This window comes from Lipotes vexillifer, unplaced genomic scaffold, assembly GCF_000442215.2.
Source record: "Lipotes vexillifer unplaced genomic scaffold, Lipotes_vexillifer_v1.1 scaffold394, whole genome shotgun sequence".
Lineage (NCBI taxonomy): Eukaryota > Metazoa > Chordata > Mammalia > Artiodactyla > Lipotidae > Lipotes > Lipotes vexillifer.
In genome coordinates, this window is record NW_006791731.1 from 1,817,441 (window position 1) to 1,840,259 (window position 22,819).

The window sequence follows — 22,819 nt, forward strand, 5'->3', positions numbered from 1 at the left end:
GCTGGGGACTCCTGGGTGCCTGCCGAGAGCTCGGCCTGGTGGCAGCGGGCTGTGCATGCGGGTAACCTTGGTCTGTGTCTCGGCAGAGTCCCCAGGCCCCATTTGCCGAGCTGTCCGAGGACGAGAAGATCTTTAACGGGGGCGACGGTGTGTGGCAGGCCCAGGGGCAGGCGCTGCTTCCGGAGATCACCGAGGAGGACCTGGAGGCCATCCGGCTGCGTGAGGAGGCCATCCTGCAGATCGAGGTGCGGGCTGGCGTGCGCACGCGTGCGTGTGTGTGCGTGCGCCCGTGGGTGTCCCCGGCTCCCGTGGTGGCTCTCGGCGCTCCAGCAGTGGAGGCTGGGCCGGCCCTTTGCTGGTGCCACTGCTCTGTGACCAGCAGACTGAGGCCTTCCCCCTGCCCGAGCCCAGAGGGGCTGGACCTGGGCTCCCAGGGCATTGCCTGAGCTTGGCCACCTGGGCCGCCCGGTGGAGAGAGGGAGTCCAGGGAACGCAACAGAGTCTCACCGTGTGTCTCATCGCCCCGCCCCCCACGTTTTCCTAGTGGACTCAGCCCTCTGGCCTGGAGCCCAGGGCCTGTGCCCAGGTGGCACGTGCCGGTCTCCGTGGCTGCTTCCTTCACTGCACGCTTAGGTTTCCAGGAAGCCATTTCGCTCTGATGAGGCCATTCAGCGCCCAGAGCAGTTAGTTCCAGTGGATAGTTTTTGAGTGGTTGAGTGAACTGCCGAGAGAACTGAACCTGTAATTTGGGGTGGCTGCCAGCAGGTGGCAGTGGTGTTGTCAGTGTCCGACCATGGGGTGTGGGGGGCTGCTAGTTCTCTGTTCTTCTCAAGTTTGCACGTGTGTAATACGTGCTGCCAGATGTTTTGCTGGCCATGGATGACCTGTGACAGCTGCCAGAGGTGTGCAGTTCCCTGAGATGGGCCTGTGGGAGCAGGTGCCTGAGTGGGTGTGCCAGTATGTGGGTGGATGTGCAGGTGCAGGGGCAGGTGTGCCAGTGAGTGTGCAAGGGGGCCTCCTGTTGTGGGAAGTGCATGTGGAATGTGGCCGTTGGGCCGCCTGGTTCTCTTGGTGGTGGGGCCTGAGCCTCTGAGTGTGTGTCCCCTCCTCCCTCTGGGCCTCGGTTTTGCCTGCCGGCGGAGGAGTTGGGGGGCCTGCCTGCCCCGAAGCTCTCAGGAGCTGGGTTTCTGGAACAAAATTTCCCTAAAAGCAGATCCTTTTAGAAAAAGAGAGACTTGGGCAAGTTGGTAAACTGAGTCACTGGCCCAGGCCCTGTCACCATGTCTGCAATGAGCAGGTCCTACACTCTTGAAGGAGGTGGATGCCCCCCTGAGAGGCGGGGTTCGACCCCCCTCCTCCTGCCCACCCCTGCACTTTGGCCTGGTGGAGGAATGCTTGTTTCTTCAGCCCCCGTCAGAAGACCTGCCTCAGTGGACCGCCTCCCCCAACCAGACCTCACTGCCCAGAGAGAAAGGCAGCCACACGGGAGCCATGTCTCGGGAGGCAGGCCTCTCCCTCTTGCCGAGATGGTCCAGAAAGGACCAGACACACAGAGATGTTTTTATCCCGCCCTTGGCACAGTGAGACCTGCTTTCCCAGAGAAGCTGAGAACAAATCAGGAGCCGTCGCCCCGACAACTCCGGGTGCCGGCAGGCCTGAGCGGAGAGGGACCCGCTGCTTCCTGCAGCTCGAGAGCTGAAGCCCTCTTAGGGAGAGCCCCCGACAGCCCCTCGGGCACATCTGGGGGTCTGGACCGCCTGTGTGAGGTGGGATGAAGCGGCTGCTTAGGACGGACGGACTTGGCCTTGGCCCGGCACATAGGGAGCAGAGGTACAGGCTCCCCAGCAGGGCCCAGGGCCTGAGGGCGTGAGTGGGGTGAGGGCTGCCCCCCAGGAAATGCTGGGAGCTCCTGAGCAGGTGGGCGCTCCGCTCTGAGGGCAAAGCCCCAGGAGGTCGTGGGGTTTGCTCAGGGGGTCAGCCAGTGCTTTGGACAGCCTCTCGTGGCCGCCAGGTTGAGGTAGGGGCCAGATGCACAGCTCTGTGCCCACGCGGAGGCCCCCGGCCAGGGTTCAGGGGAGCAGAGGCCCAGGTACCGCCAGCCCCTCCTCGTGTGAGTGGTCAGTACAGGCAGGGGGTGGGCTTTACGGGGGGTGAGGGGGCCCCATGTGGAGGCCACTGCTGTCATTTAGCCAAGATGGAGGGGCATGGGCTGGTGGGAGAGAAGTGGGGCTCTGGGCCGACTAGGACCTCGGTTGATGCAGGGCCAACCTGAATTCAATGTCTTGTCTGTGGCCCTCAGAGCCAGGCTGGAGCTTCCTGGGGGGCCGTGGGTGGGACCTGAGGCCAGCCTCACTGATTTGCTTGTTTCCTCATCTGCAGCGTGGGTGATGTGGGTACGAAGCAGGTGCTGGCCAGAGGGGGATGGCGTGGGATGGGGAGTCAGCATCACTGGTCTTGGGCGCCACACCTCCCTGCATCCCTTCCTCCCTCCCTGCATCCCTCCCTCCCTCCCTCTTCCACTTCCGGGTTTTTGGAAGTGGGAAAGACAGACAAACGAAAATTGTCATTAGCGTTTAAAAAGCCCTCCCCCAGGTTTGCATCTGTCCTGGTGACAGCACATCTCTAACAGGACTTGTCGGGAAGGGGAAAGGTGCCGAGCCTCAGTCTTGGCAGCAGAGACAGCCAGAACCCCTCTGCTTAGGTTTCTTGGGGCTTGTTTGTCCAGATCTGCATGGCCTGTCGGGGGCTGGGCTGTGGTGAGTGGGCCAGTGCTCTGGGAAGGGGACTGTGGGAACAGTCTCAGGAAGACACACGTGGCATTTCTCGCCTTGGCAGGCTGCAGACTGGTTCCGTGTGGAAACTCCTTACCGCACGCCCCCTACTGCCCCCCACATTCCAGGGGGGCTTTTGGACTTGCATAGGTTTATGCGTTCACAGTGTTACTGGAGTGAGACTTGTGGTCCCAGGGAGCCCCTTTGAGGCCCTGTTCTGCCTTGAAGGACTTACCTATTAGGTGGGGGGTAGGGGGTGTGGACAGATGGGGAAACTGAGGCCCAAAAGGTGGAATTAAAGTCACGACAACAGGTTAGTGACATCTGCTTCCTTCATAATCTTTCTGCTTTCTGGTCCATGATGGGCATTTTCGGGGTGGCTGTGGGGCACCAGGCAGCCTGGCGCTGAGGGTGTAGAGCTGATGGGCCCCTCAGTGTCTCTGCCCCTGCTCTCCTACCCCGTCCGAATCACCTTATGGGGCAAAATAAAGTGCCAGCCTGGGTTGCCTTTTCCTGGCTTTAGAGCCAAGTCTCTACTAACTGGCTGGGTGACTTTGGGCCTGCCTTTCGCCTCGGTCATTTCATCTGTGAAATGGGTGGGTCAGAGAGTAGCCTCCCTCTCAGGGCGCTGCCATTTCAGATGGCCTATGGAGGGCTGTCAGGGGCTGACTGGCACCTTGGCTTGCTGGCCAGGGATCAGGTGGTGAGTGGGAAGGAGACTGAGGGCTGCCAGGGCCTCCTGCAGTGATTCTGGGCCCTCCCCTGGCTCAGTGGCCCCTGGACCTGCTCGGTTAGGTTTCGAGTGAGGGCATCCTGCCCTGGGGGCGCCATAAAGACCTCCACCCAACCTCCTCGGGCAGCCCGTCCTCTGGCAGCACAGAATGTCCTTTAAGACCCTTTGGGGGCTCCCCATTTGTGGGCACGATGAGATGGCCCCCACTGCTCTCTTCCCTGTTACCCCGCAGACACACGCCCTCCCCACCCCTGGGCTCCTGTGGTGCCCGGAAGGCGCCTCACCTGCTGCTGCTGTGGCTCCTGCAGCCTGGAAGCCCCTTCCCAGATCCAGGTATTGCTGGCTGCCACCCCTCCCCTGCTCTGCCCTCTGCCTGGAGCTTTAGAGGCGGCCGTGGTGATGGAGAGCTGTGTGCCTGGTGTTCCAGTGGCTGGCTCCCTGCCCCAAGGACGGCTGTGCTTGGCCTGCAGGCTCCCAGAGTGCAGGAGACCCCTCTGGATAGCCCCTTCCAGCCAGAGGAGCAGGGGGGCACCTCGTGGCTCCAGAGGGCAGAGTGGCTGATCACGGAGGGGGGCCGCGCTAGCCCAGGGCACACGTGTCCCTGGCACGTGCTCCCGTGGAGCCAGGATGGTACCCGCTTCCCGACAGGCACGCCACACGGCTGGGACCCAGGTGGTCCTGGCCGCACCCAGGCGAGGCGCATCAGGAGGGCCGTGCCAGGCCGAGGGGAGCTCCAAGCATACAGGAGCCTGGTCTGCGGGGCGGCACCGTCCACCCCCCGCCAGCCCTTGGCTCCCCTCTTGGGCTTCTTCCCCCCGCCCTGTTTTGGAGGCGGCTGGTCTCTGGCTTCCCAGCTGAGGGCACCTCCCTGACACTGGCCCCAGGTGGGTCAGGCCTCAGGGGCCCCAAACCTCCCAGGACCCCGAGGGTCGGGGAGGGGTGATGCTGGGGCAGAGGTGGCGGCTCGCAGCCTCCTGGCCAGTGGCCCTGTCTGGAGCAGAGAGGAGAGGGAACGTCCATGTCGTTATGGAGTGTGAGCTGTGCATGGGTTCCGGCAGCGGCGTGGGGCTGGGGGTGGGCGGGCAGCGGCGGGATCGGTGGGCGTCAGGAGGTGTCTGGGCTCCCGGTGAAGTAAGGTCCAGGAGCTGCTGCCCCTCCCCACCGTCGGCCAGTGGCAGCTCTGTCCCCAGGCCTGTCCTCTGCCCCTCGACGGCCTGTCTGTCCACCCGCAGCTGTGCCAGAGCCCTGCATCCTCCAGGGCCTCGGCCCTCCCTCCTCTGGAGTCTGGCCCGCAGGGCTGGGTGCCCGCTGCCCATTCCCAGTGGCCGTGAACCCTCCATCCTGTGCCTTCTGTAACTGAGCATGTGGGGTCCCGAGAGAAGGGCTGGGGTCCCTTCAGACACACAGCAAGGCTGTGGCCAGCCTGGGGAGAGCCGGCTCTCCCAGCTGGACCCCCTCGCATCCCTTCCAGCCTCAGGTCCCCTCTCTGAGCCTGTTTCTTAGTCCTGTGGGGCGATCAGAAATGGGGGACTCTCAGATAATGGGCTGCGGGGTGCTTGGCAGACTGGAATGTGGGGCATCCCTGGGTGCCACTGTGGTGACCCCTGGGGCTGCAGGCTGAGCTGGGGGCTGGGAGACAGGGCGAGGCCTCTCCCGAGGGGCAGGAGGGGTGCCTGCAGGTCCCCACCACACTCCCTCAAGTGTGCAGCCCTCCGCCGGGGCCCCTTTCCCAGGAGACCGTCCTCCCAGAGGGCGGAGGCAAGGCCTCCAGAGCTTCCTCTTCTGCAGACAAGGCCGCCCTCGGAGCCCCGGGCTCCCGCTGGCCAGTGGCTCGCCTGCTGTCCCTACAGCTGTGGCCGGTGGTCTTCACGGACCCTCAGGGCCCCCCCTGCTGCCCAAGTGCTAACGGGTGACCCCTGCTTTGTCCCTGCACGGCTGCCCCTCGCCTCTGCCAGGGGTGCCTCCACACCCCCGTGCTCCTGCTGCCCCCTGGCCAGCTCTGGGCCCACGTCCCCCCAGGTTCTTGGCGGGGCGGCCCTCTCCAGCCCGGGGGCAGTTTGGTCCCACCTCCCAGACCTGGGCTCCTCGTTGCCTCCAAAGTGGGCTGCCCTGTCCCTCCTGCCTGAGTGCGGCTGAGGTCACAGTGCCAGGACCGGGCCAGTGCGCCCCTCCAGCCCCACCCCCGTCCCGAGCCTGGACCCTTGTTCCTCCAGACACTCCAGCAACTTGTTTCCTTTTATTTTCAGGTTTTGACTCAGATGTTCCCCGTCTAAAGTTTCACTGGTCCTCTGCATCGTCTAACATACCACCTAATTACCTATCTCGTTGCTCTTTCTCTTCTTCCAGGAGAACGTAAGCCCCATGGAGGCAGGGATTTTCGTCTCTTTTAGTCCTGGCTCCCCAGAGGGTGCACGACACTGTCTGGGCACTCAGTGACTCTCTCTGGAACAATCAAGGGGATGGGGGATGGAGGGGTGGGTAGATAGATGGATGGTAGGGGGATGGGTGGGCGATGGGTGGATAGATGGACAGGGTTGAGTGGATGGCAGGTGAATGGGTGAAAAGTTTTACGTGTTGGGACTCCGCAGAAGGTTTGTGTATTAATAAAAGGGCTCTGCTGCCTTTCTTTACGAGTAGCTTCTTATCAGCCCCTACAAAAGCCCTGTGAGCGTGAGCAGCGCGGTGCTCCAGTCTGACCAGAGGTGAGGTGGAGCCTTGGCGGAGTCACGTCACCTGGCCGGGCCACACGGCTTGCGTGTGGCAGAGCTGGGACTGGAGCCCAGCTGCCTGACTTGAGAGCGGGGCTGCCCTGACTGCGATGCTCTGACACCTCTTCCCCAGTTGAGGAGGTTGCAGCCGAGCACTGAGATCGCCCCACGAGGGGATGGCGGAGCCCAGGAGCCAGCCCATGAGGCCCAGCTCCCCTGCCCATGGCTGGTCACTTAACTCTGGTTGAGGTGGGCTCCTCCTGTCTGGAGGGCAGGGCGGTGCCTGGTCTCCCCAGGGGGTTGGGAGGAGGTCGAATGAGATGGGCACGTGTCCCCAGCCACTGCCAGCATGGAACGGGCTGGCCAGGCACTTGTCTGGCCGAGTCACCTGTTGCCTCCCAGCCGGCTCTGCCCGCGGCCTGTGCTGCCATGTCTTCACCGGCTCCTTGTGCCAAGCCCAGCTCACCTGATCGCACCTGTGAGGCCTGGCGCTACCTGTTCCCCTCCTGAGCTGTTGTGTCACCTGACCCAGGTGCAGAGCTCTGTGCTCACCAGCTGCTCTGTTGCCATGGCTACCTGGCAGGCCGAGGAGGGAGGAGGCTGGGGTAAAGAGGGGCCAGGAAGGGCCTCCAGGCTGAGCAGAACCTGTGGGGCCTCAGCTACCCTGCCAGTAGCTGGCATTGTGCAGCCAGAGCGCAGGGGGCTGGTTCATCTGGCCAATATCTAGCTATAAATATGTGAATAAATCGATAAATAGAGTTTGGCTATTCCATGAACTGGGACCGTCGTCTCTGTAGGTGGATGGTTGCCAAGATCCTAATTATGAGAAGAGATTGCATGATAGAGAAAAATGCAGCGGCATTTTCTTTCCTTATGCTCTTAAAGGTGGAGGACACACACACACACACACACACACACACACACACACACGAGGTTTTATTACGTCCTGTGCATGGTTGTTATTCCTCAGCGCCAGTAAAAAGAGAGAAGATTCCGTGAGAGCTTTTAACGAGTTCTAGTTTTAGAAGCAATCAGGAAAATAATTGCCTGATTTAAACATTTACTAAGTTAAGGTGTTTTATAGTCTCTCCCGCTCTCTGGTGCCCACGCCTGGGCACATGGCTCCCAGTGCCTGCCGCCCTCGTGCACCGTGGCTGGGGCTGCTTGCCGTCCCCGGGGGCTCCATCCTAGGGCAGCCCTGGGGGGGCTCTGGGCTCCCAGCATGGCCCCTGTGACCAGCCTGGCCTTGAGGTCACACCCCGGGGACTGAGTCCTAGACTTCTGCCTGGAGCTCGGCTCCTACCCCAGCTCCTGGTGGGGCCCAGATCGCTGGCACAGCCCCCTCATTTGCCCTTGGCATCCTCCATCGGGAGCCCAGGCCTGCTCAGGTGCCCAGCACAGTGACCGGAGGGACAGCCATCCGTGCCGGTCACCTGTGCCCAGACACTGCCGCTCTGTGCGCTGCCCCCGCCCCTGGGCCCCTCCCTCTTCTGGCCCGTCATCAGGTCTACCCCCAGCCAGCAAGTCCCAGCACCCGTGAGTGATCCTGGACGAGGAGGAGGTGCTAGCCCACAAACTCCTCCACCGGCCAAAGGCCTGGGCCTGGGGCTGGGGGTGGGGACCGCAGCCCCCGGGGCAGCCAGGGTCACACCTGCTCTGCGTTACTAGGGAAGTGCGCGTGGGGCTCCCTGCCCCAGACCTTGCAGGGGGGCTGGAGGCTGTGTGCCCACAGGCTCATCTGGCTGGGAGCTGGGATCCTGGGGTCCCCATGCTCTGAGCAGCCCCTCGGAGCCAGTCTGGTCCGTTCTCTGAGGTCACATAGGAGGCTTCTGCCTGGGAGTCCGGGAGGGGTCGGTGGCCCCAGGCTCGCCTGCCACCCTTTCCCCGTGGTCCGTCTGGTTCTGCGTGGTGGGGGGCGCGCACCCTGCTGATCCCCTCATGGTGGCCCGAGGTCGGGGGTCAGCCTGGTGCTGGGGCAGTGTCCCCTGCTCCCATCCTCGCTCCCTTGGCCACCAAGCTGGTGGAGACCCGCTGGGGCAGGGGGGCCCTGGACACCCTCGCTCCCCTTATCCCCCCGCCGCAGGTTCCTTCTTTTTTGAGTGGGTAGGATCTTTATTCAGAAGGATTGTTCCAGGGAGTGGGGGGCTCTTGAGCGAGGAGGACGCTGCGCTGTATGATGTGCAAACACCTGGGAGTCGGGACGGGCTTCTCGTCTGCAAGGGAGTGCGCCGAGCTGGAGAGGTTGGGCTGGGGCATCTGCGGGGGGCGCAGGCCCTGGAGAGGAGCTGGGCTCACACTTGGCCAGCGCGCCTCCTGTCCCAGTGGGTCGCGGGATGAGTGGTTTGGCTCATCTTGTGTGAGGCAGAGAGGGAATTAGGGGTCCGGGTCCAGCCTCGTCCTGGGAGAGTCGGGTCTGAGTCACCTGGGGAAGGGTCTCTGCAGAAAGCCGTTCCAGGAGCCCAGCCTGAGCGTCTCTTCCAAGCGAGTGATTTATTCATCACCGAGCAACTCGGAGGGTCATGGGTCTGAGGGTGAAGCAGGGCCCCAGGACAGTCTGCAGAGGACGTGGGGCTGGTGGCGCTCCTCAACGCCAGCCGAGCGGTGGCGACGGTCAGCGGCCAGAGTCTCAGGCGTCTTAAAAAGAGGGAGGCTGGGAATGAAGGAGGGTGTCCGTGTCAAAGGTTACATCAACTCCCCAGATCCCAGTGCGTGGAGACCTCCCAGGAGGCAGCCGTGATGATGAGTTTCTGGAGGATGAGATGCGGGTGCCCTTGGAGCGCCATCCGGGCGGGTCACCCGCGTGAGACTCTGCCTCCTCGGTGCTGCTGGCCTGTGTGCCCGGTGCTCTGGGTGCATCTCAGCTCACGCCAGCGGACCGGGTCATTGCCGCTCTGGGCCGCCGTCCTCGGCCACAGCCCCGACCGTGTTCGGAGGGCTCCTCGCTGCAGAAAGTTCACGTGGGGAGGAGACGAGGCCCTGGTGGAGGCGGCAGTTTGTAGAGCTGGTCGGCAGCCGCTGTGCCTGTGTGTTTGCAGCGTTTGGAGACTTGCCTTGGCTGCTGCATCTCCGTGGGGGCCTCTCCCGAAGCCCAGAATGTGAGCCGGACCAGGGACCCCGTGTTCCACCCGGGCTGTCCCGGGTTCTCAGGGTCAGTGCTGCTGCAGACAAGGAACACCCACTACAGCAGCCGTGTGTCCCGCCGAGGCCAGGCCACGGTGACGCACGGCCGCTCGTGCTCCAGGGGCGGTGGGCTCGCTCCCAGGCCCCCAGGAGGCACCGGGCTCGTGGCCCCTGCTCAGCCGCCCCCTCCCTGTCCTCTCCTTTGCCAAGGCTCCGTCCCTGTGCCCACGGGAAGGGATCCAGTGCGTGCACGTTAAGTCTGCCGGTGCCAGTGGCTGTGGCACCAGACGTCCCTGGGAGCACCCGCCGCCCCTGGGTGCTGATCAGGTGTCCCAACTGCGGGGGCTGCCCCGTTCCGAGTGGTGACCCAGGGAAGGGGGGCCGGGCAGGCGTGCATGCGGGTGCCGGTATTTCCCAGCTGCGTGTCCCGGGGCAAGTCCCTTAACCTCTGGTGACGATTTCCCCGCCTGAAAGTGGGGGTACCGGTGGTGCCCTCACACAGCATGGGAGGCTGTGTGCCCTAGAAAAGCTCCTCTGAGCCCCCGAGTCCAAGTGCACCCACGGTCAGGCTCAGGGCCCCCAGGCCAGCCTTGTGCGAGAGAGACTTCTGTCTGCGCCCCACTGGGCAAGCTCAGGGGCCGGGGTCAAGGTTGGTGGTCTGGTGGCCTTGGGACGGGAACCTGGAAGTGTGAAGAGGTGTGTCTGTCTGCCTGACAGCCTGGCTGAGCCCGCAGCTGTCGCGTGTGACCTTGAGGTCTGGACCTTAGGGTGGCGCCTAAGCTTGGCCTCCCCACCAGTGGCCTCAGCCAGGGAGGGCCGTGGGGATGCGGATCTCGGAAATGGGCCCAGGCCAAGGCCACCCGAGGCCCCACGCTCACCACCACCTTCCCGGCTGTGGGCCCCATCCCAGCAGAGCCGCCGCCTCCGCCGTGTGTGAGCCCAGTGGTGGAATTGCAGTTGATAGTACATGTTGGTTTAAGATCAGGCTAATTGCTTCATCTCCCAGAGCACTCCTAAAAAGGGAATGAGTCTCCTTGTAATATTTTGCAGTGGGGTGAAATGACCCTCGTGGAAGTCAGTCCAGGCTCCGCATGAGCTGCAGGGTGGTAGGGGCAGGGGCGGGCTGTGAACCCTCCCCCCACCCAGTCTCACGGGAGTGAAGGAACCTTCCCTCTGGCTCTACCCTGGCCACGCGCCAGGCACTGAGGGAGGAGGAGGTTTGGATTTGCCCAGTGGTAGGTGGGGGAAGCTGGCTCCCAGGTGAATGACTTTGCGCAGGGTCACCTGGCTGGCCGGTGGAGGAGCCGTCTCCTGCAGGGAGAGGGCTTCAAGTCAGCGGGCATCGGTGCCAATCCCAGCCCTCCCCCTTTCTGTGAGGCCCGGGAGGTCACACACCTTTCCGAGCCCCACAACCTCCATTGTCAGGTGGGTGCTGTGACCTCCCTTCACAGGTGCTGCCAGGTGTGAAGGTGGCCATGTGTGATGTGCCCCTAGCACAGCCCCAGGCGAGTGGTCTGTGAGTGGTGTGGCCACATCCCTCACCAGCATCATTGGTACTTGCTGGGCAAAGTGGAGTTAGGATAGAGGTGGGCGGCTTGGAAGATGCAAGAGGCCTGCATGACATGCAGGGTGGGAGGTACCCCAGTTTCCTGGTCTCAGTTCTGCTTCTTACCCCGTTCACTAGCTTCACGAAGTTACTCATTCTTTAGACAGCAGTGGGGCTACCGTCCACCCTCCCACCCACCCACCGTCCATCGTCCATCCATCCACCGTCCATCCATCTACCCACCACCCACCCACGTGTGCTGGCCCATGCTAGGTGCCGAGTGTACAGAGAAGGAAAAGTGGACCCTCTGTCAAGGAGCCCCCCTGGGAGGGAATGAGGAGTGAGGTGTTTGCAGGACTGACAGGCCTGTGGGAGGTGCAGACTGTGCCCTCTGCTTCTCAGCCTCTTTCCTCCTTTAGTCAGGCCTGCAGGACAGTGCTGGGGCCACAGCCCTGCACGAGACTAGACTGCAACCTTCCAGACCCTGGGTCTTCCGTGCACAGCAAGGGAGCGCACAGCCCTGGGATCCTCAGCATGGGGTTCGGCCTCAGGGTCAGGAGGCAGTATTTCAGATCCCAGCAATGTCTCTGACTTGCGGGGTGACCCTGGCCTTGTTTCTGGTTCTTGGCTCTCATTTAGCACTCTTGGTGGCCGTGCCCTTGACCTAATGGCTGCCATCTTGTTTCCACAGAGTGACCTATTGGATGTGAACCAGATCATCAAGGACTTGGCCTCCATGGTGTCAGAGCAAGGAGAGGCCATCGGTGGGTACCCATGCCATCCACCCAGCCACCTGCCCGTTCCCCCAGGCGTGGGCAGACGGCAAGGCCTGGGCAGGTTTGGAGGTCTGGGCATCTGCCGCATTCCCTCCCCACCTCCTCAGGTCGCCCCCAGCCCCTCGGGAAGGCCGGGCCTGAGGAGTTGCACGCAAGAGGCTGGCCTACCCGTTCCGCTCATGGAAGAGCCCTGGCCTGCCTGCCCACCCCCCCGCCCCCCGGGCCTTCCTCCCCAGCCAGGGACTCCCCAGGGGGAGGACAAGCTGTCCTCGGCGGGGGATGGGCTGCAGCGGGTCCCCCCGCGGAGACTGCTGGGGGTGTATAGCCGGGAGCCGCTTCCCAGGAAACGTGCGTGGTGGGTTACAGGGCTGTGAGGGGGGAGCTGACGTCCCTGCTGTTTCCCAGCCTCCCCCACGTGAGGGCCTCTGCCCCACCCAGCCCAGCCTGCCACCCGCTGTGGCCTTAAGGCTTTCCTGCTGCTGCCCTGAGTGCCCGGCTGCCCTGGGCAGCGGGGAGGTCGGGGAGGGGGTACTCACAGCCCCTGGCCTTGAAGAGCAAGGCGGCTCGGGGCGCCCAGAGCCACTCGGCCAGCAGTCAGCACCCAGCCATGGCCCAGGGCTTCCCCCCACCCTCCACCCAGTTCCCCTGCCGAGTCGTTGCCTCACTGGGGTCCCCTGGCTCTGAATAACCTCCTGCCTCTCAGGCCCGGGCGCCGGGGAGGTGCTGAGGCCCATGCACGCCCTGCTCCCCAGCGGGCAGCCCAGCTGCCCTCCTCAGGGTGTGCTGCACCCCCAGGAACAGAGTGACTGGAGAGAGTTGGGCCGCGCTGCCTCTGGCCCCTCGCTCACCTGCAGAGCCTGGGTTCCTTCCTGCAGGACCCTGCTCTGGGCGGGGCCGCCCGTCACCCCAGGGCCTCCTCTGTCTCCACGTCCTCCCTCACCCTCGCTCTGGCTGGCCGTCTCGTGCAGGAGGCTTGTGCGCTCCAGATGGACACCCAGGTGTCACCTGGATGGTCACTGAGCCCCATCACTGATCGGGAGGGGCTGTGTCCCAGGCAGGGAGGTGGCGAGGACTCACCTGCTGGGACCCTGGTTGGGGCCTGGCGGAGGGGATGAGCACCTGGGCCCAGACGGGTCCCCGCTGCGTGCTGCGTGCTGTTACGGGTGTCCCTGCGATGATGGTTGTCGGTCTGGGGCCACCGTCCCCTCTACGGGGGGCAGTGGAGACCCGGGGCCACGAGCCGGGGTCGGGGGCTCTGCTCTCCACGGCCCGTCCCATCTGCCGCCAGGCGCCCGTTGGCCTCCGCCTGCCCTGAGCCTCCGGTGCCTTTCCAGGGTCCAGCAGCGGCAAGGCCGCGTGCCGGCGCAGCTCCAGCCCCGAGCCGGCCATGGTGGCGCTGCTGCCCGGGCCGGGCTGTGCGCCCCTGCGGCCGGGCTCCCACTCACGCACCAAGACGCGGAAGCCCAACTTCAGCCCGCAGGAGACCGAGGTGCTGGTGCAGAGGGTGACGCGCCACTACCCGCTGCTGTTCGGGGCTCTGCGGGGCCCACCCGCCCGGAAGCACCGCGTGTGGAGCCGCATCCTGCAGGCGGTGAATGCACTGGGCTACTGCCGCCGGGACCTGGGCGACGTCAAGCACAAGTGGCGGGACCTGCGAGGGGTGGTGCGCAGGAAGCTGGCTGAGCGCCCCCGGGCCCCCGGCCCCGTCCTCACGCCCGTCGAGCGCATGGTGGCCGAGACCTTCGCGGCCCCCGGCCCCGCTGGCGAGGGCCAGCCCGCCGAGGCCCTGCCGAGTAAGTGGACCCTCAACAGCCTGCACGGAGCTTCGAGCAAGAACCGCGGGGAGAGCTGAGGCCCCTGTGCGTCTAGATGGGGAGACCGAGGCTCCAGGCCAGTCCTGGGCGTGAAGGAGCTGAGGCTCAGAGCCAGGTCCATCTGGGGTCGCCCCACATGACAGGGCCTCCGCGGGGCCTCCGAGACCTTGGGGAGCTGAGGTCCCCGTGAATCGCTCGGGTGATCGTGGGAAGCTGGCACCGTTTCCTCCATCATTGGCCCGGCTCAGCTCACCTCCCTGCCCCTGCTGTGCCCTGTCTTGGGCGTGGGGCAGGCAGGGTGGGTGAGCTCACCTCCCGACGCCCTCTTGGGCTCTCAGAGTGGGGTCCCTTCTCCCTGGGTCACTCAGCCCCCAGAACAGGCCAGGGCAGTGTCTGGGGCTCGCAGCCTCCCAGGGCCTGGCGACCCCTCGGAGCCCAGGGCCCACCTCCGGGGCCAGCTTTGCAGAAGTTTCTGAGCCTGGTGCGGAGGGCGGGCCGGGCCCTCCGGGGCACCTCAGCGTCTCCTCCCCGCACCCGTTTTCCTCCTCCTCCTCGAGGCGCCTCTCAGTGTCCGTCAGGGGAGCCCTTCTCCGGGCTGCCTTCTCTCTGCGCATAATGGCTCCACCCACAGCTCCAAGCTGAGCTCCACCGGACCCTTGCCTCACCCCTTCCTGGGGAGCTGCTGGAAGGACTTTGGAGACGATGCCAGAAGCAGGACCAGCTCCCTCCTGAGGGCTGCAGAGTGGGCGGCAGGATTCAGCCTCGTGGGGACGAGCAGGGGCCACAGACGCCCCCAGCAGAGGCCCCAGCGGACCTTCTAGTGGTGGTCTGCACTGAGCAGGGCTGAGCGGATCAGAAATGCACGCAGACCCAGGACACGGCCATGCCCTGGGCTGGACCATGGCGAGGGGCCTAGTTCGGGAGGCCACCTGCTCCCCTACAGGCAGAGCCAGACCTGGTTTTGGGGTGCTGCAGGGTGGGCACACTCTAAGGGCCGAGGGGGGCTGGCAGCAGGTGGTGTTGAGACCCGTCCCGCGCGTTCCCAGCCCCGGATCGAGGCAGGAGCTTGGTGGCTGTGTTTCTCCTGGTGGCCTCCGGGTGTGGCGCTCGGCACGCTCCTGAGTCATGAGGCCCAGCCTGGCGCAGACGCCCCTGCCTGCTCTGGTGGGCCGACGGCCCCCGTCCCGGGCCCCGTGGCTCCCGGGCTTTCCTCCGTCGGGACGGTACGCTGACAGCGAGCTCCTCTTGGGATCGGCTGGCACAGTGCTGACTCAGAGAGGTTTGTTGAATGAGTGAGAGAGAGGCGTAGGGGCAGGAGGCGAGGGCCAGCCCGCCGAGGCCCTGCCGAGTAAGTGGACCCTCAACAGCCTGCACGGAGCTTCGAGCAAGAACCGCGGGGAGAGCTGAGGCCCCTGTGCGTCTAGATGGGGAGACCGAGGCTCCAGGCCAGTCCTGGGCGTGAAGGAGCTGAGGCTCAGAGCCAGGTCCATCTGGGGTCGCCCCACATGACAGGGCCTCCGCGGGGCCTCCGAGACCTTGGGGAGCTGAGGTCCCCGTGAATCGCTCGGGTGATCGTGGGAAGCTGGCACCGTTTCCTCCATCATTGGCCCGGCTCAGCTCACCTCCCTGCCCCTGCTGTGCCCTGTCTTGGGCGTGGGGCAGGCAGGGTGGGTGAGCTCACCTCCCGACGCCCTCTTGGGCTCTCAGAGTGGGGTCCCTTCTCCCTGGGTCACTCAGCCCCCAGAACAGGCCAGGGCAGTGTCTGGGGCTCGCAGCCTCCCAGGGCCTGGCGACCCCTCGGAGCCCAGGGCCCACCTCCGGGGCCAGCTTTGCAGAAGTTTCTGAGCCTGGTGCGGAGGGCGGGCCGGGCCCTCCGGGGCACCTCAGCGTCTCCTCCCCGCACCCGTTTTCCTCCTCCTCCTCGAGGCGCCTCTCAGTGTCCGTCAGGGGAGCCCTTCTCCGGGCTGCCTTCTCTCTGCGCATAATGGCTCCACCCACAGCTCCAAGCTGAGCTCCACCGGACCCTTGCCTCACCCCTTCCTGGGGAGCTGCTGGAAGGACTTTGGAGACGATGCCAGAAGCAGGACCAGCTCCCTCCTGAGGGCTGCAGAGTGGGCGGCAGGATTCAGCCTCGTGGGGACGAGCAGGGGCCACAGACGCCCCCAGCAGAGGCCCCAGCGGACCTTCTAGTGGTGGTCTGCACTGAGCAGGGCTGAGCGGATCAGAAATGCACGCAGACCCAGGACACGGCCATGCCCTGGGCTGGACCATGGCGAGGGGCCTAGTTCGGGAGGCCACCTGCTCCCCTACAGGCAGAGCCAGACCTGGTTTTGGGGTGCTGCAGGGTGGGCACACTCTAAGGGCCGAGGGGGGCTGGCAGCAGGTGGTGTTGAGACCCGTCCCGCGCGTTCCCAGCCCCGGATCGAGGCAGGAGCTTGGTGGCTGTGTTTCTCCTGGTGGCCTCCGGGTGTGGCGCTCGGCACGCTCCTGAGTCATGAGGCCCAGCCTGGCGCAGACGCCCCTGCCTGCTCTGGTGGGCCGACGGCCCCCGTCCCGGGCCCCGTGGCTCCCGGGCTTTCCTCCGTCGGGACGGTACGCTGACAGCGAGCTCCTCTTGGGATCGGCTGGCACAGTGCTGACTCAGAGAGGTTTGTTGAATGAGTGAGAGAGAGGCGTAGGGGCAGGACACCCCCTCCCCGCTCCGGTGGGCTGAGACCAAGCAGGGCAGTGGCTGCCACACCTGGTTTGGGGGTGGGTCGAGGCCCAGCCCCACTGGCTCCTGCCTCTGGGTCAGTTCTGGCCTGGGGCTTGGGCAGGGTCCGGCTGCAGGGCTGAGGACAGCTGGTTGGCAGAGTGCAGGCCCCCCGCCCCCGGCGTGCCTGTAGCTCTGGCCGTGTTTGGGGGAGTGGTGCTGAGGGGCTTCTCTTTGGTCCCGGGGGGCCTGACCCAGAGTCTGGGTGCCCTGGAGACCCCCAGAGCAGAGGCCTCCAGGGCAGCCCCCGCCGAGCACCCCCCACGGGGACTGGGGGTGAGCCCGGGGGCCTGTGGCCCTGCCTGTGCCCCCATACTCTCCTGATGGGGCTCCCCATGGAGGAGCCGGACTCAGACTTCAGGGAGGGAACCACAGGCAGGGAAGACGCCCCCTGCTCAACCCGGGGCCCAGGGGACTTGGTGCCTGGGCGGCACCTGCGTTTATGGGAACCGTCCCTGCCTGGGCCTGGGTGGTGCCCAGGAGCGCAGCTCTCCAGGGAGATGTGTGCGTTTAGCCGTTTCTGCCTCTGGAGTACTCACCAAAATGCATGAATTTGGAGGCTTGTCCTCTTTTCCTGCAAGAATTTACTTGATGCACCTTTGCGCCTGGTCCCTGCTGAGGGCCGTGCCCATGGCCGCGGTCACTCCCTGATCGTCTGGGCGGTCCTTCCCTTTGGGAGGAGAGAAAACAGCATAGAGAATTTCCCTGGTCCTCAGCTGCGTGCAAACCCAGTTCCTGCTGGGGTCAAGCACCGCGGTCCTGACTCACCCCTGCCCTGCGTGCCCTCCAGCTGGGCTGTGCATCCACAGCAGGGCAAGGATGGATTTGGCACCTGTTTTACGTGATGCTGCCTTTTTACCAAGGGCGTCGCTGAGGGGAGTCTCCCCGTGTGCAAGGGCGGCCCCTGGGCCTCGTCAGAGCGGCTCAGGTGTGCTGTGGGGCTGGCACCTCTGGGGGGCTGCGTGGTCGCACCCCGCCAGCCCCTGCCTGAAGTCCTGGTCCCCACTCAGCCCCTCACTGTTGTCAGGACCGGCCGGTCAGTGCACTTGCTGATGTCCAGGGCCGAGTGCGGAGGAGGGTGTTCCCAGGCCCAGTCTCGCTGTCTTCATGGCGACTCTGTGAGCGTGTGGTCATTGCAGAGCCGGGCCTCACCCTTTCCTGAGTGGGCTGCCGCGGCTCCAAGGGACAGGCACTCCCAGGCTCTCTGTCCGGACAGCTCAGGCCGGCCAGTGCCCACGCCAGGGGGCTGACCGGTGCCCCATCGCTGCAGCCTCTGTTCTCCGGAGGCTGGACTCCCCACTTGTGCCTCGGAGTGATCACCGGGGGCAGATGCCGTCCACGCCCCGTCCCCACGGCCCTGGGTGGCCTCGGGGTCTCCACTCTGTAATTGCTTCTGTTGTCTTGATTTGCAGATAGTACTGAAGCCGGCCTTGAGGCTGCGTCCTCGCACGCAGAGGCGGCCAGGGAGCTCCTGGCTGGAGCCAGCCGGCACCAAGTAAGTCAGTGTGAGGGGACAGCCCACCCCCCCCTCCGGCCCCTGCCCGCGCCTGGGAGGGGCAGGCCCGCAGGGTCTTCTCTGTGCCCAGGCGGGCTGCTATGGGGGAGGGGAGAGGAAGGGGTTGCGGGCCGCGTGCCCAGGGTGGGAGGTCCCGCCTCCCCCTAGTCTGCACCACCCCCTCCCCCAACCGCGCCGCCGAGAGCGTGGCCGGGGCTTCTGCCCACCGCTCAGCAGTGAAGTGAGAGGGCAGGGGTGAGGGGCGGCCAGGAGCAGCGCCCACCAGCTGGGTCTCGCTGCAGTGGGTGCCGACGTGGCTGTGTCTCCCTGTTCCCAGGGTGTGCAGCACCCCAGCTGCCCCTGCAGGAAGCTCTGCGGCTTCTCCCTTATTCTCAAAAGGGCAGGATGGGTCTGTCGGTGTCTGCTGCCTTCCTGGAGGGCGTGGGCCATGGAAAGGGCCGCCCGGCCTTCCGGCCGCTGGGCTGGGTGTGTCCGTGTCTGCCCCTGGCCTGGCCCCCGGCTGGAGCTGGTGGAGCCCTCTCTGCTTGGGACGAGTTGGCCGGCTCAGAGGGAGTGAGGACAAATATCTGACCCTGATTTGCTTGAGGTGGGCTTAGGGCAGCCTTGGGGACCAATGCTGGGCTGCCGTGCTGACCTTCAGCCACCGCGTGAGCCCCTGACTGGGCCAGGCAGGCTTAGACCTGGGTCCAGCAGGGAGCGGGGGCCCGCAGCCTCCCTCCGCTTGCTCGCCATCACTCGCTGGCCCTCCGCTCCGTGCTGCGCCCCGACTTGTAGGGGTGGAGCCCACAGAGCGCATCTCTCCTGGAGCGTGCGTCCTAGGGGTGGGCGGGGTGGACAGTCCAGTCCAGTGACGCAAGGGCCCTGGGCCAGCCGAGGCAGGGAGGGCTTCCTGGGGGAGCGCCGAGCAGGAGTTGTCCTGGCAGAGGGGACAGAGGCCAAGGGAGGGGCTGCCCGGGCGAGCTCGGGACGCCCCAGGCCGGGGTTGCGGACAGCTGCGTGGGGGCCATGCTGGCGGGAGCAGGGAGGGGGCCAGGGAGAGATGATGGACGACGTCCTGTTCCCTGGGGGCTTCGGGAAGTCAGGCCTGTGCTGGGCAAGGGACTCCGGTTGCCTTAGCGGGGAGGAGAGAGCACAGGGTGACCGTCTGGACCAGGCAGGGCTGTGGGCGGGGCGAAGCGTGGGAAAGAGCGGCCCCTCCTAGCAGCTGCGCTCCCTTGCCAGGCTTCCCGTCCCTCAGGGAGCCCAGTGGGCAGAGCACACGCGGGGGGATGGGAGGCCGCTGGACTACACGAGAGTGCGTCGTGGGGTGGAGGCTGGCCCCACTGCTGGCCTCCCCTTTTCTCTGTCAGTGGCCACTAGACGCCTGAGTCAGGGCGACAAGCGTAGGCCACACATGACAGCTGGAGAACACCACACCGAGGGGGGGCGACGGCATGGATCTGCAGGATGGGGCGGAGGCAGGGCTGGAGGTTGTGTCTGCTGGTGCCAGCTCGGGGCTCTCTGCCCCAGCCACGGGCCCCAACCTTTCAGCGCGCCGAGGGCAGCCAGACCTGCGCCTGGACCTCTCCACCTGGCTGGGTCCTTCCAGGGCCTCCCAGGCTGCAATTGACAGGCAAGGTGGACTTGTCAGAAGCCCAGGGCCCGGCCTCTCCAACGGGAACTCTCCGAGCGGGCCAGTGCCTGCCGCGGGCCCTCCACCCCAGGAAGCCTCGTCGCGGGAGGGAAGCAGCAGGCCGGCAGGGAGGCTCCGCCTGTGAGCCTCCGGGCTCAGGAGGGTCAGCAAGTGCCTGGACCGCAGATGCCTGGAGCCCAGAAGGAGGAAGTGACAGTGAGGAGGAGGAGGAAAAGGAAGAGCAGGAGGCGGACGGGCGGCCACTGTGCCCGCGGACACACCAGGCTCAGAACCCCCCCTGGCGCCGGGGAGGGCGTGCGCCCAGGCCTCTGCGGTGGTGCTGTCGTCGCCCCTTTTCCGTCACAAAGCAGGACCCCCTGTGCCATAGGTGAGGTGAGAGGGGCTCAGATCCAGGAGGGACAGCCCAGAGTCGCCCCCCGCCCCGCAGTAATTCCTCGTGTTCTTGCCCACTGCCACGCAGCGTGTCAGCGGGTGTCAGCGAGGCAGAACAGCACAACCTGGGGCTCAGGCCCAGGGCTTTTCCCTGGGACCTTGGTTGACTCACCCTCCACACCCAGCCAACTGGAAGGTTAGCCTTCAGCTGGGCCTCTCATTTGCAGACGAGGGATTTGAGACCCAAAGGAGAGAAGGGTTTTCCCAAGGTCACACAGCTGTCAAGAGGAAGAGCTGATTTTGGAGCCCAGTTTGTAGGATTCCAAGTCTTGCCTTTTCCTGCTACCCTGGGGTAGCTGTGCTTTTATATACAGCTGCTCATGTTTGTGGGATGTCCGCTTGGTGGATGGATGGATGGACAGATGGATGGGTAGATGGATGGATGGATGGATGGATGGATGGATGGAGGGACTGAAGGATTGGAAGGGTGTATACACAAGTGGGTGGATGGATAGGCGGATCAAGGATGGATAGTTGATGGATGGATGATGGATGGATGGATGATGGATGGATGGATGATGGATGGATGGATGGATGATGGATGGATGGATGATGGATGGATGGATGGATGATGGATGGATGGATGATGGATGGATGGATGGATGATGGATGGATGGATGATGGATGGATGGATGGATGGATGATGGATGGATGGATGGATGATGGATGAATGGATGATGGATGGATGGATGGATGATGGATGGATGGATGATGGATGGATGGATGGATGATGGATGGATGGATGATGGATGGATGGATGGATGGATGATGGATGGATGATGGATGGATGGATGATGGATGGATGATGGATGGATGGATGATGGATGGATGGATGGATGATGGATGGATGGATGATGGATGGATGGATGGATGGAGGATGGATGGATGGAGGATGGATGGATGGATGGATGGAGGATGGATGGATGGAGGATGGATGGATGGAGGATGGATGGATGGAGGATGGATGGATGGAGGATGGATGGATGGATGGATGATGGATGGATGGATGATGGATGGATGGATGATGGATGGATGGATGATGCATGGATGGATGGATGATGGATGGATGGATGATGGATGGATGGATGATGGATGGATGGATGGATGATGGATGGATGGATGGATGATGGATGGATGGATGTAAGGAAGAAGGAGGTGGGCAGATGGAGGGATGGATGGATGCTTGATGAGCAAACAGATGGGCAGATAGATGAGGGGATGGATGAGTGGGTGGATATGTGTAGGTAGACAGATGGGCAGACAGGAGGGTGGGTAGATAATGGCCAGCTTGGGTGGGTGGGTGGATGGACAGACAGATGGCAGCATGGTGGTGGCACCTTGGCTTTGGAGCTGCCAGGTTGAAGTTTTACCTTGACGTTACTGGAGGACGTCTTTCGCCCTCTGCGTCTTGGTGTCCTAGCGAGGGCGCTGCTGCCCACTGCAGAGGGCCTCGCGCAGGTGGTGCTCCCTGGCATTGCCCTGGTCCTGGCTGGCGAAGGTTCACGTTTCCTGTCTCCCTCTGCCAGCCGACGACGACGAGGCCCCCGGCTGCCTGTGGCTACCCCTGCGGACGCTGGATGGGCCAAGCCTGCCTGAAGCCGACTCCCTGGACCCCCGAGGAGCCTTCCCTGCGTCCCCCTCCTCACCCTCCCCGCCCGCCTCCCCGGCCTCGGCACCTGCCACGGCCACATTCCCCGGGGCCTCCCGGCCCTCGCCGCCCTCCTCGGCTGCACCCCAGCCCCCCGGGAAGCCCACAGGGGCTGAGGCCTCGGACTTGGAACGGCGGCTGCTGGACTCGCAGCGGCAGCAGGGCGCCCTGCTCAGCTCCTGGTCCCAGCAGCAGAGCGCGCTGCTGGCCCAGCAGAACCTGCTGCTGCAGCGGCTGGCCGAGCAGAGCCAGCGGCTGGCCGATGGCGTCGAGGCCCTCAACCGGACCCTGGAGAGGCTGGTGGAGGCCCTGCCGACCCGGGGCGCCTCGCCCGCAGTCCCAGATGGCTCCCCTGGGGGTGGAACAGCCTGCAGGCCAGCTGGAGGCTCCCAGGGCAGCCCCCAGGGCGGCCACACAGGCCAGGCCGTCTTCTCAGGGATGATCTTGAAGGTGGAGGAGGAGATGTAGGGTCTGGGCCCCGTGGGCCGTGTGCAGAGCAGGGGCTCCGGCCCTGCCCCTCTGAGGCGCAGAGATGGGGCCTCGATGGAGCCAGGGAGGACGCAGGACTTGCGCCTGTGGTTGCCCCTTCCGTCCTGCCACTGTCCGTGGGCCTGCGACGCGAACGGAGGGCCGGGCTGAGGTCTACTCAGCGGTGACGCCGGTGGGCGGACCGAGCCCCCTCCGCTCCCATCCCGTGCTCCGACCGTCGGGGCGAGTGCTGTGGAGTGCAGAGCGGGGCGCCTCTCGGCGGGCAGTGGGTGAGCGGAGCTGCGGGAGGAAGCATGCGGAGCGCAGCACCCAAACCACTGCCTCGGGTGTGGGCCCTGGAGTGTGGCTCTGCTGGGCACCCAGAAAGCCCCCGGCGTGTGCCCTGGAGTGACTCCTGGAAGCCCGCCTGCTCCGCGGGTGTCCGGACTGAGGGGGGCTGGGCCCCTGCATCCTCTTGATTCTGCCCCGAGGGAACCACGCCCCGTGGGCCTGCGGTTATTTCTCTCAATTTTATGTCTGCGGTGTGGGGTGTATATATGTATGTGCACATATGTTCGTTGGTACTGGATGGGGTGGGATGCCATTTTATACCTGTTGACTTTTCTTGGAAAAAGATATTTTTCTCATATAAGCATAAAATAACAACAAAAAAAGGCAGTGATGATAACGAGGGTGATGCTGACAGGAAATGAGATGGAGCCCGTCTGTCTGCGCGTGGGCTCTGCCTCCGCCCTTGCCTGGCAGGCAGCCCTGATTCCCCCCGCCCGGTGTCAGATCCATCTCACCTGTGACTCCTGGCCCTGTGGGGTCCCTTGGGGCTGGCCCCAGCTACTGGCCCTGCCAGGCAGGTCACAGGGGCCTCAGCGCACAGTTCGGGTGGC

At 64.7% G+C, this 22,819-nt stretch overlaps 1 protein-coding gene across 1 annotated transcript in view; it reads left to right on the top strand.

The window, feature by feature from the left end:
* Positions 1–21,917, top strand: part of TSNARE1 (t-SNARE domain containing 1) — a 55,149-nt gene extending 33,232 nt beyond the window's left edge. Inside the window, exons 9-14 of the mRNA XM_007464625.1 lie at positions 87–245; positions 11,570–11,642; positions 17,633–17,715; positions 18,115–18,288; positions 18,974–19,118; positions 21,328–21,917. Coding sequence (XP_007464687.1) covers positions 87–245; positions 11,570–11,642; positions 17,633–17,715; positions 18,115–18,288; positions 18,974–19,118; positions 21,328–21,917 — 1,224 coding nt within the window. The remainder of the gene's footprint in view (positions 1–86; positions 246–11,569; positions 11,643–17,632; positions 17,716–18,114; positions 18,289–18,973; positions 19,119–21,327) is intronic.
* The last annotated feature ends 902 nt before the right edge of the window (positions 21,918–22,819 follow it).